At 39.9% G+C, this 13,184-nt stretch overlaps 2 protein-coding genes across 3 annotated transcripts in view; one reads left to right on the top strand and one right to left on the bottom strand.

The window, feature by feature from the left end:
• The window catches only part of LOC126366622 (cardioacceleratory peptide receptor-like), a 478,107-nt gene that overhangs the window by 288,015 nt on the left and 176,908 nt on the right, over positions 1-13,184 (top strand). The window lies entirely within an intron of this gene.
• On the bottom strand, positions 7,090-13,123 carry LOC126366921 (uncharacterized). The gene is made up of 5 exons (XM_050010266.1): positions 13,019-13,123; positions 10,467-10,532; positions 10,044-10,196; positions 7,352-7,480; positions 7,090-7,103 (listed from the first exon to the last, which is right to left on the bottom strand). The coding sequence occupies exons 1-5, from the start codon at positions 13,065-13,067 to the stop codon at positions 7,090-7,092; spliced, it is 411 nt and encodes a 136-aa protein (XP_049866223.1). The 5' UTR covers positions 13,068-13,123.

Raw genomic sequence — 13,184 nt, 5'->3', positions numbered from 1 at the left:
ATATGAAACTTCGTTTTTGACGTTATCGTACACGGGTATCTGTGTGTATGACGTCTGTATCTGTGGGAATTAAGTCACTATAGTACCTATTGGGTTTGTTTAATCCGATATAAAATAAAAGGTTTATTAGTTTTAATAGCCTATGTGGTTAGAGTGTTATATCTACGTAAAGGTCCGAGTTCGATTCCCGAAGAAGACATTGTCGAAAACACTTTGTGAGACTGTCCTTTGGAGTAAGGACTTTGCAGGCTTGAATCACCTGATTGTCTGAAAAAATAAGACGATACCGTGCTTCGGAGGGCAAGTTAAGCCGTTTATTAGCCGTCAAAACACCTCCATGCTTCATAGCAGCTCCGGTTGATCGAGGGGAGACCTGTGCCCGGTAGTGGGACGTATATGCTGTTTAAGTAGTGTTTGTTATTAGTTTTAGGTAAATTCCGACTCAAATATATAATAGTCCTACCGTAATTAATCATAGGGTAGTAATCGCCAACCTTTACCTGCTGCTGTCTATCCCCAACGTCACTTGAAGAGGGTACGAATAATTTATTACTAATGTAATAAATCTGTGCTGTAACCGATAGAATTAACGTAATATAGTACTTCTCAAATGATTTTTGTTTTTATTGCTTCTCTACTCACAAAGAAAAAATTAAATCTAAAAAAATTCTGGCTCTAGAGGGGTTTTGATCCCGCAGCTCTTGTCAAGCCGGGACGAGCGTGTTAGCCATCAGAGCGCTTTCACATTTAAGCGTTTTGTAGCGCGACTGTAGCGCTCCACAGCGAATCCCTTAACATTACAGCGGATATAGCGCGGCAAGTTGCGATGCCGTCGCTAGCGACAGCTACGCTTCATAGTCGCGCTGCAGACGCGCTGTAGACGCGCTACAAACGCGCGTTGAACTTGGGGTGACTAGCTCATTTCCAATATGGATTCAACAACAATGATGGCACGTTAAGCCGTTGGTCCCGGTTACTACGTACTGATGTAAGTAAGTAGTCGTTACATGAGCCATGTCAGGGGCCTTTGGCGGCTCAATAATAACCCTGACACCAGGGTTGATGAGGTTGGTAATTCACCTCACAACCTACACGATAGAAGAAGAACAACACTAATCTAACGCCGACTGATCGAAGGCGACTTTGCGGCTTATCTGCCACCGCTAGCTCGAAGCGCTGAGCTACTTAAATGTGTATGGATAACCAGTCGCACGGTTTGCAGCGCGACTTAGAAGCGCTTCAGTCGCGCGAATAAACGTCTAAATGTGAAAGCGCTGTTAAGTAACAATGAGTACGTTTGACGGCTTTTATTGATGACGTCATAGAACAGTATTTCCAACTTTCATTTTGTCGTTTCGTAAAAAGTATCTCATTTGACTCAGGGTGTCAAGTAGCCTATTATGAGCGTATAGTGAATATTATAGCACAAGTTATGATGGTTAAATTATTCAATGAGTACCAGCCAGTTTTAATGAGGGTCAAAGTGAGGATCAGCAAATTAGTTTGGAAACTATGTGGAAATTATCTATGGGAAGCTTTATAATATATGAGAGCCATTTGGGATGTAGCGGAGAGGAATTCCATTGTGTGATTAAACTCAACGAGGGTGTTTTATGGTTTCTCTCTCTATCGGATTGATAGAAGTGCTTGAGCTAGTAGCCAAGCTTTTCACCATAACATACAATAGCCTAATATACTTCCCATTGCTGGGCACCGACCTCCTGGGGGGAATCTATGGAGCATACTCCACCACGCTGCTCCAGTGCGGGTTAGTGAAGGTGCTAAGGCTAGAAGCCCGAGATCAACGGCTTAACGTGCCTTTCTTGCACGAAATCGTCTTACTTTTCGAACAATCAGGTGATTCAGCCTGCAATGTCCTAGCCAAACAAAGGACAGTCTCACAAAGTAATTTCGACATTGTCTCCGTCGGGAATCGAACCTGGACCTCCATATCTTTCAATTTTTACATTTTTCCTCACCTTATGGTTGTCTGGAAGAAATCTTTTAAAGCGATAAGGCCGCCATTTGCCCATTACTTAGTTAAGAGCCTTGTTTTTTGGTGCAATAAAGTATATTTGTATTGTATTGTATCGTGAGCCCGACGCTCTGGAGGAGCTCAATATGGCGGCTGTTAAATCTTTATATTTATCTCATAATAATCAGGAATACTCGATACATGTTAGGATGCCTTAATGTGGAATACCTGAACTGTTCTGTGCAGAGATGTTGGTCGAGCGAGGTTCTCCAGTACTTGCGTTTTTCATTACTTTATTCGTATCACCTGCAAAATATCCACTGTTACATATTTTGTCATTTATCTCTTTAGATGCCCAGCGGGTCTGCACGTCAACTACAACGCGCGGTGCGATATATATCTAGGGCTTTGACAAACAGTGCAAACCTCATTGGTTGACATCCTCCAACAAGTTAACGAAATCAGAATCATTGATTCAACGTAATTATCATAGATAAACTTGTTGAAGGTCAATTTAACATTTTTGAATCTACATCATTTCGCAAGGTGTTATGGCTGAGGAGAAGAAATGACAAGAAACTGCAACAGCAACACATCTGTTAAATCAATGTAGGTATACATCACAAGTTATTTAATAACTAGAGGAACACTTTTATCATTTAGGTAATCATTAATCTTATAATAAGCTTTTTACATAAAGTTTTATTAGTTTTATTTTCTGACAGATTCAAAATACTGTCTGGTATTTTATTGTAAAAACGTTTACACAACCCCAAAAAAGATGAATTTAATTTACTTAGTCTAGAATTTTTGATAGAAATTTTATTTTTGTTCCTTGCGTTGTAAGTATGTCTTTCACAGTTTCTTGGAAGGAAAATTCGGAGACCTTCGGGCTGGTTACATTTTGGAATTAATTTTAAATTCAAATTATTGGAAAGTTCTTAATTATCTTTGGCTTCTGTCATCAGTTTATAATCCTTCCTGCCCGGGCATGTATACTTTTTAATATATTATTTTAGGTACTTTCGATAAGTTGCTTTAGGTATATTGCAAATAGGAATAGAGTAAAAATTCTAAATAAAAAGTGTAGCCAATGTTATTAATATTAAGTTTATTTTAAGTTATATCTACCTGTCATTTTCTTATGCGCCGAAAAGGAAAGGGACGGGTCATCGACAGGCATAAAATTTATGGAATACACGTCAATTTTTGACAGAAATTTAAAGAAACCCTTACAAATTTTTATATTGGCCAATTGGCCAACCGATCATAATTCAGTTGACAGCACACGCCCAGGTTTGATATTAACGGTTGTCAATCATCCGTTCCTTTCCTTTTCGGCGAATAAGAAAAATACAGGTATAACTTAAAAAAAAAATAGGAGGTGTCTGCAGAAATCGGGCCCACCTAAGCACAAAAGAGACACAATACATGTATCAGAAAACTGATAACTATTATATAACTGAAGCTGTATTTCACTAAGTAAGTATAAAATAGTACACTGTTTTTGTTTTCAATAATGAATCATAACACGACCTATCGATAAATACAATTTGAAATGTTAAGTAGAAATTACTTACTCAAGTTTCCATTAGCATTGGAAGAAGTATCGGGGTCTATTAAACAGTAAACTGAAACAACACAATTGATATTTAAACAATTTATTCCTTCAGAAGTAATAATTCCATTCGTTTGCTTCTATTTATTTATAGATTTTGGTTATTTTTAGAATTTATTGTGCGATGAAAATATCTCTATCTCTATGGTTGGAAGGTCAGACAGGCAGTCGCTTCTGTAAGAAACCGTAACCCCGTGAAAAACGGGATAACGCTAAGAAAATGATGAAGATGATGAAAATATTTCTGTGAAGATAGTCTTATTCTTTCTGTAAAACTTTCAAATCAGAAATCAGAATCATTTATTCAATGTAATTATCATAGATAAACTTGTTGAAGGTCAATGTAACATTTTTGAATCTACATCATTTTGCAAGGTGTTATGGCTGAAGAGAAGAAATGATAAGAAACTGCAACAGCAACACATCTTTTAAATCAATGAGGAACACATTCAATACCAATACCGTAAACAGTCTATTATGTCGCAGTACCAGAAACAGGCCCACTTACCATCATCTATATTACATATTGTCGTAACTTTTTTTTTTTTTTACTCAAAGTAAAGGTACGAAAAGAAAAGGAAAGAAAAGCTTCAGTGCGATCTACTCTGAACTGGCGCGCGTGTATGAAACGATTGATGAATGTGGAGGATAAAAGAAGTATGTCAGGATACAAGCAAATGGAATTCCATAGTCTCTGCTTACCCCAGTGGGAAATAGGGGTGAGTTTATGTAAGTATGTGTTTTACTATCCACACCTGTATCCCCGGATAGGAAGGCGTAGGTGTATTGCACGGTCACGAGCATTAATATGTACACACTTTGGTACCATGTCACATTAACTTTTTGACAAATTGAACTATAAGTCTCACTAAATGTCAAATATGTTAGTGCGACAGAGTCGAAACATTATATTGCTCATGACTGTACCCACCTTTCGCACAGCTATATTTAAGTCTCTCTTCTTATCGTGTGGGTTGTGAGGTGGAATATCAACCCCGGTCTCAGGGTTACTACTGAACCGCCAAAGGCCCCTGACATGGCTCATGTAACGATTACATACTTACATTAGTAAGTAGTAACCGGGACCAACGGCTTAAGGTGTCTTCCGAAGCACGGATCATCTTACTTTCGGACAATCAGGTGATCAGCCTGTAATGTCCTAATTAAACTAGGGATCACAAAATGATTTTGTGATATGTCCCCACCTGGGTTCGAACCCGGGGCCTCAGGATCGTGAGCCCAACGCTCAACCATTGGACCAAGGAGGCCATTAACCGGGCACAAATCCTGGAAACAGTTTTTTACCCTTTGGGTAAGGAACACTAGAAAAAACAAGGTAAAAACGCTGTCATGTTGCCGTTAGAACTATGAACACATTATTTTTCCTGCAACATAAATCTATTGGTCTCAGGATACTGTATATACTGTAAAGGACAAGGTTGGTTTGAAATTATTTATTTTCCATCGTCGACAAGAAATAAATGTGTTTTTTGCTTCTTTTGTGTTTTCCATACTCCCATTGTCAGTATTAGCATAAACAGACTGAATTCTCTACATTCTTGGAATATTTGGGCGATTTATTTTTTGTTTTTCGCCTGTTTATTTTTAATCTTCGTACTTATTTCTTATGTTTTAAAGATTATTAATAAAAAGTGCTTTGACCACAATCACAGCATTGGCATTGAACTTTAAAACGGGACTGTGCAAAGTGCGTTTAAAAAAGTATTCTAAAAGATTTATTCTTATAGTGGCTTCTGTGGTATCAAGATGACACATAACGTAGCATCACGCCTGTATCCCCAAAGAGGTAGGCAGAGGAGTACAGAAATTCATTGCCATCTATATCTACATTCCATATAATACAGGAAAGCCTATTGCAATTAACAAATCCTGAAAACCACGTGATATCAGTTCGTTGCTGGGGGGTTAAAAAGGCCACATCAAAGCAATTCATCTAAAAAAGCAATATTACTATTTGACATTTGTTTGCATTGCGCACTTACTTTTATATGCACAAATGACAAATTGCAATATTGCTTTTCTAGATGAATTGCTTCAATGTGGCCTCTTTAACCCCCTGATGTCGCTAACTGACATATTATGTGACGTTTCGAATCTGATTTGCACCTTTTGCTCATCTCAATAAGACACAAATTAATTTAGCAAAAAATGCAGATACGTCAATTTGCAAAGTCAACTACGAATTACCTATGATCCAAACATGAATTCAATCTCATATAGTCGATTTCAGTGGTTTAAAGTCCCAGCCGGGATTCAAACCCGCGACATTATGATGTAGGCCACGTGTTCTTCGAACAGGGTTGTCACGGATATTCAGGGAATCAAGATAATGGGCCATCCATATGTCTAAATGCGGAAAATAGAGCCCACTACCATACTACTACTACTACTACCAGGGTTGATGAGTTTGGTAATCCACTCCCCGATACCGACCCCGCCCCGATACCGAACCGGCGACGACGACGATTTCCTTTATTCAGCGCTTATCGCTATCGACCCATTAGGGTCGATTAATTCTTTCAAATATTTTTCCTCTCAGACGACGCCCTGAGCCGAGGTTTGCGCCCAACTGGGCACCCTCAGGCCTGTTGTCTTAAACGTTGTACCGGGTGAGAGCCTTCAGCGCTCCCCATTTTTCCGGCCAAATAGTTAATGCCATCTGCGGCAAATCTACAATAAGTCACGTCAAAAAAAAAAAGGTAATCCACTTCACAGCCCACACGATAGAAGAAGATTATCCACATACCACTTTCCTCGTCTTTCCTGCGGTACTGCGACTCGCTTCCCAACCAGTCCTGGATGTTGTCCTCAGACGTGTTGTACAGGTTCGCGTCAGTCTCCGAGTTCACGGCCATGTCCATCGACCTGTGCTGGCTCAAATCCGTGCTGCATATCTCTGGAATTTATGTGCACGTTGAATTTTTTACATAAAAGATTTTTTTGACGTGACTATTAATTTGTCCGGCCAACAATCTACAATAAGTCACGTCAAAAAAAAACATGGCCAGACAAATAAAGAGCGCTGAAGGCTCTCACCCGGTATAAAGTTTAAGACAATAGGTCTGAGGTTGTCCAGTTCAGCGCAAACCTCGGCTCAGGGCAGGGGTCTGAGAGAGTTATATTTGTATTCGAAAGAATTAGTCGACCCTAGCGAAGTTTGTTGTCGCGAGCTGATTGGCCGCCTCTATGGCTAGAGTTCTTCATCAGAAAAAAACAGCTACAGTCATTTTACTACAAGTAGACGTTCTATTTTTTTTTCGTTACGGCACACCCCGGGGCAGTTCATACAAACAACCTCGTTTTACACAGCCACTACACATTGACGTTATCGTACATGCAAATCCGTATGTGTCGCGTCGCGCGTGCGACACCATAAACTATATTTGAGGGGGGGGAGTAAATCTAGCTCAGACGCTGGTGGGGAGCGGAGATTTGCAGGTCTATACGTAGAACTCCTTATTTTATGCTTAGGGTGTCACTTCCACCATCCTGCATATATATTAGTACATATATACATAAACTCACGCCTATTTTCCACTGGGTCAACGGAGACTATGGAATTCCATTTGCTACGATCCTGACATACTTCTCTTGCTTCCTCCACGTTCAACAATCGTTTCATACACGCACGCCGGTCCAGAGTAGATTGTACACATTACGTAGGATGTACATTAGTGAGTGTAGAACAGGGAACATTACCAACTTTGCTAGACCTGACCTGACATGATGCTGCTCACCTGTGTCCACGACGTCACGGGCCGTGTCCGCGTCTTCGGTGCCGTGTCTTCGCTCTTCCACTCTGTACGTAGACATAAACGAATTTGGAGGAACGTTGATGTAATCGTTCACGGATTGAACAAACCAGTCTGGAAATAGGAAGGTAATACTGTAACAATGTGATGTCTTTAACACGTTGACAGTCCCCATACAAAATGTTTTGACTTCCTTGTAAGTACCTTTAGTGCGTTGGTCGTTTCTTAGTGACCCATGTATGGGTCACGGACGTATGGAGCTAGTCCGTCATGACCCGTATATGGATCACTGAACTTTCAACGTATTATAGCACGTTCTGAGTGGTAGGCGCGTTCATTTAAAAGTGAATTAGTATTTAAATGAATAGAATGTCTTTGGACGGAGTATCTACGGCGTCATGCACCTCTCTCTCTCTATTTAAGAGCTGCGCTCTTGTCGGTGGAGTAACCGCCATTCCTCTCTTCTTCCCGCCAAAACCTTCACCTCCCGATACGACACGACCTGCACCTTCTCTTTTATTTGTTTCATAAATGTTATCCTAGGTCTACCCCTTCCTCTCTTCCCTTCAATTTTTCCTTCTATAATGTTAATGTTAATGTGTCATGCACCTAGTTGCTAGTTATCAGTTTTCGCTCTCTCTTTGCTACTTAAATTCCCCCTGAATTAAATACTTATTATTATAAAAGGATTGAAGAAAAACGTATAAAACATCAACTGCAAAGTGTTCCATTTAACAACGAACATTCCTGAACAGTTTACAACTAAACATGCTGCGCCCTATGGTGGCCGTTTTGTAGTGCAGTGGTATCCCCTTAAAATACAAAATTTTTCGATTACTTTACGGCCACCGAAATTTACCTATTCTAATCTTTTAAAAATGTTGTTTATGGCCACCCGGTATCAGTTTTATGTAGCCGCAATCAAACCCGATGAAGTCAGCTTGCGGCCAGGGTGAACCAGTCTTGGTTGATTTGGTCCCCCCCTATTTCGGCGCCCGGTGCGGTGGCACACCTCGCTAGATTATATACAAATCAGTTACATTTTACCAAACGTCATAACTATAAAATAAATAGAAAAGTGACACAAAATTACAAAGAAATTCACCAAAGTTAGCATTACCGTTCAAACGATCGTTGTTAATATTCTTAAACATTGGCCCCACTGGAGGTATGGGTTTGGCTGATGCCAATGAAGGGGAATTAGGTTGGTCAATCATGCTGTAATCTGAAAAGTTTTGCTAATGTAATATTTTGCTTTCATTATTTTTCACTATTAGGGAAAGGCTTCCTTAGAGCTATATTCAAAGATAAGATATATGATTCTGAGTTGGTATCAAGTGGTTTTTACCGTCACATAATTGTTAAATAATTAAAAAGACTAAAATTATCATGAACTTACCGACATGAAATTCCACTTAATATTAATTTTATAATCATGAACTGAATCATCCCCCTCAGTATTTGTTTCGGTGTCACTAATACCCTCACGTACTCGTATGGCTACGGGTACGTACTTGTACGGGGTGTTAGTGACATCGTAACGAATATTGAAGGGGAAAAAGTATATACAATTGCAATTGCAATACAAAAAAACATGAATTTTGCGACGGAAATTTTCACTTGACTCAGAATCATGGTCTGAATCATGACTGTACGTACTGGGTGTAATAAAAAGGGCCACAATTTTTGCCTAAAAACAAAGATAAAAGATGCATAATATCTTTTATACATTAAATTAGGGAACGTAGCCTGGAAAGTCTCTTATTCAATTACTGGCGCAACTTAGAGATTTCGTCTACGGGACTAACTATTTCTAACAGTTCACTTGATGTAACCATAAATTCTGTTGTGAAATCTTCACCAGTTGGCTCGACCATTATAGTCGGCGATACGGCTCACCACCTACCAACGGTTGATTTAACAGGAAACTGAAGCGTGATTGCTCAATTCAATTTAGAATTGGCCCTTGATAGACAAGAATGGAGAATGCTGCATGAGCGTGGCTCTTAATGTGGTATTAAGGGTTGTATTAATAAACTAATCTAAGCTTCGAGACTGCCCTCAAGATCATGTCAATGTGACAGTTCTTATAATAAAAACAGAGACTTGAGCATGGTCTTGAGAACAGTCTCAGCTGAGATTCGTTTATTAATTAATACCACCCTTAGAAACTAATCTCAGCTTCGAGACTCAAGATCATGTCAATGTGACAGTTCTTATATAAAAACAGGGACTTGAGCATGATCTTGAGGGCAGTCTCAGCTGAGATTAGTTTTTAATACCATCCTTAAAATTTATGATGATGTTTTACATGCATGTGTGTGTGTAAATGTTGTATGTGTGTCGAAGTTTGTCCGAAATAAATCTTTTTATTAGTAGTAATTCGGGTTCGATTCCCGATGGGGACATTGTCGAAATCACTTTGTGAGACTGTCCTTTGTTTGGTAAGGACTTTTCAGGCTTGAATCACCTGATTGTCCGAAAAAGTAAGATGATTCCGTGCTTCGGAGGTTGGTCCCGGCTATTAGCCGTAAAAACACCTCCACCAACCCGCATTGGAGCAGCGTGGTGGAGTATGCTACATACCCCCTCCGGTTGATTGAGGGGAGGCCTGTGCCCAGCAGTGGGACTAGGCTATTTATGTTATGTTATGTAGTAGTAATGATGAATATCGAACCTGGTCTAACGTTAACCATTTGTACCCGCTGACATTTGGGACCTCTCCCAACGTGGTCGGCGCTGGCAATGTTATTAGGTTTCTCTTTCTCCTTTCCTTTCGGGCTCCAAGTACGTCTGGGGATGTTGCTCTTATTCAACCTATTTGGTTCAACTGTAATAGAAAGAAAGGAATATGATTAATTCTTTCAAATATTTTTCCTCTCAGACGACGCCCTGAGCCAAGGTTCGCGCCCAACTGGGCACCCTCAGGCCTGTTGTCTTAAACGTTGTACCGGGTGAGAGCCTTCAGCGCTCCCCATTTGTCCGGCCAAGTAGTTAATGCCATCTGCGGCAAATCTACAATTAGTCACGTCAAAAAAAAAAAACTGTTGCCGAACTATCTACAGGACACTATCGATTCTTGTTTAAAAAAATAGCTTACTTTGTATCTCTCGACGAAATGTCGGTTCTGGCATTGCGGCGTTACTGCATCCAGGTCTTGGCGTGCCTAGAACATAGTTTCAAGCAATACAAATGACACAAACAACTGGAACTCGATCGAATTTTCGAAATTCAGTTGCAGAAGTATGTAACTAGAGAACTACTCTAAACCGGCGAGCATGCATGAAGACTTTGTTGAGAGTAGACGAAGCGAAAGTGGAGTGTCATGATCGTAGTAAGGGGAATCTCGTGGTCACTGCTTACCCCAACGTAAAATATATGTGATTTTATGTATGTATTCAATCAAATATACATTATTGCACAGAACTAAATTTCAATAATCAGACATAACACATAAATTCAGTACAATTTGGGCGGCCTTATTGCTTATAAATGTATTGTTAGGGAGAATATAACCAATCTGCTTAATCTCTACTGGTAGGTACATCACTATGCTAATGAACTTCACAACAATGGTGCTAATTCCTGTAAATACCATCTTATTTTATTTTAAGTTATATCTGTCATTTTTTCATCCGCCGAAATGGAAAGGAACACACGTCAATTTTGAGCACAAATCTAAAACAACCGTCTAAAAATTTTACATTGGCCAATGACCCGACAGAATTAAGTTGACAGCACACGTCAAACGGTTTGCATACCAGCGAGATAACTTTTTGATTCGCCCTGGTTATTCATTAATCTACTCGTTCTTCCTAAAATTAAGAGCTGTCAATCATCCGTCCCTTACCTTTTCGGTGGATAAGAAAAATGACAGGTATAACTTAAAATAAAATTGGAGGTGTCTGCAGGAATCGGGGATAATGGCTGCTGTACTTTGACATTATATAAATGTTAATTATACTGAAATATAGCTACAGAGGAACGTAAGATCATGAATATTTCCCGTTGGGGTAGGCCGAAACCACGGGATCCCACTGGCTATGATCCTGACACACCACATTCGTATCTTCCACTTTCGTCTAAGACAGCATGCATGGTCGCCGGTTTAGAGTACTCATGATCAGGCTAATTGTTAAATCATCTCCTAGGCCTTCCTCTTACAGCCTTACCACTTATACGAGGGTTGTTCCGGAAATTGTTAGCCACACCTTAAATATAATCTCTTTTTTCCTGAAACTATTTTGAATTGACGGCTAATTTCAACACTAATCTCTTTGCTGAAAATCATTGGCCACTAAGAAGTCGTTCTTTTTTCAAACATTTTTTTAAATTGGCTGTCATGCTTCTTTTGTTTACAACAATGGACGTCTCGCGGGAAGCTTTTCGTGCTATGATTTTCTACGACTATAAACGAGGGTTAACATTTAAGGAATCACAGGAAAATTTACAAGCTGCTTTCGGGGAGTCTGCCCCTGCATTAGCAACGATTACTTATTGGTATCGTGAATTTAAACGTGGTCGAGAGAGCTTGAATGATGACCCCAGATCCGGCCGACCATCAACTGCAGTAACTCATGAAAACGTTACTCGAGTAGAGTGGCTAATCCAGGAAAATAGAAATATTACACATAGAGAGATTCAGGCTGAACTGAAGATCGGATCCCGGGCAGTTTCCACCATCTTGCATGAACACCTGAAAGTCAGGAAGGTTGCTTCACGATGGATTCCTCATTCTCTCACCGATGAGCAAAAGTCCCGACGTGTAGATTGGTGCAAATTTATGCTGGAAAAATTCGAAGGAGGAACTTCGCAAAACGTTTCCTTTATTCTTACATCTGACGAATCTTGGATCTACTGCTACGATCCTCTCACAAAGCAGCAATCCACGCAATGGGTGTTTGAAGAGTTCGCGGTCGGAGCGTGAATAAAAAAATGATAGCGGCTTTTTTTCGACGCAGTGGACCAGTTGCTGTTATTCCGCTAGAAGATCGTAGAACAGTTACTAGTGAATGGTATTGCAACCTTTGTCTGCCACAGGCTTTCGAGGAGTTGAATTATGAACGCTCAAGTACCGGCGTCCGTGGTATTCTGTTTCACCAGGACAATGCACCCGCTCACACAGCTGCAAGAACTGTTGACTATTTGTCAAATTTGGGGGTACAAATGTTACCACATCCCCTACAGTCCCGACCTAGCTCCGTGCGATTATTTTTTATTTCCCACGGTGAAAAAAATGCTTCGTGGGCGAAGATTCGAAACAGCAGACGAAGCCGTGGAAGAATTTCGACAGCAATTTTTCGACCTTCCGCAAGATGCGTTTTTCAAATGTTTTGAAAGCTGGTTTAGCCGAATGCACAAGTGTATAGGGGTTGGAGGGGAATATTTTGAAAAAATATAAATATTTCTTTACCATATCTTGGCTAATTTTTATTTTACTAAAAACTTTCGGAACAGCCCTCGTACCCGTATCATAATATATCTTTTTCGTAAGTCTACCTTCATTCATTTTCTCTACATGTCCGAACAATCGGAGCATTCCTGTCTCAATTCTCATTACTACATTTTCTTTCACATCACAAAATTCTCTAATCACACTATTTCTTATTACAGAGGAACATTGGATTGAACTTATAAATTGTATCTAGTTACCTGGATGATCGCCATATGACTTCATGATGCCTTTGGTCGCATTCCACATTGTAGGCGTTTTGATACTTCTTGGCAGTTTGCTTATGCTTTTCTTAGGTCGTGAGAAATGTTCTGAAATTCCCAAGATAAAGTTTCCCAGTATCATCAAAATTTGAGAGGCTAGGGT

Source organism: Pectinophora gossypiella, chromosome 5 (genome assembly GCF_024362695.1).
Source record: "Pectinophora gossypiella chromosome 5, ilPecGoss1.1, whole genome shotgun sequence".
Taxonomy (NCBI): domain Eukaryota; kingdom Metazoa; phylum Arthropoda; class Insecta; order Lepidoptera; family Gelechiidae; genus Pectinophora; species Pectinophora gossypiella.
The sequence above is the reverse complement of the archived record's forward strand: the minus strand, read 5'-3'. Positions and strand labels throughout refer to the sequence as shown.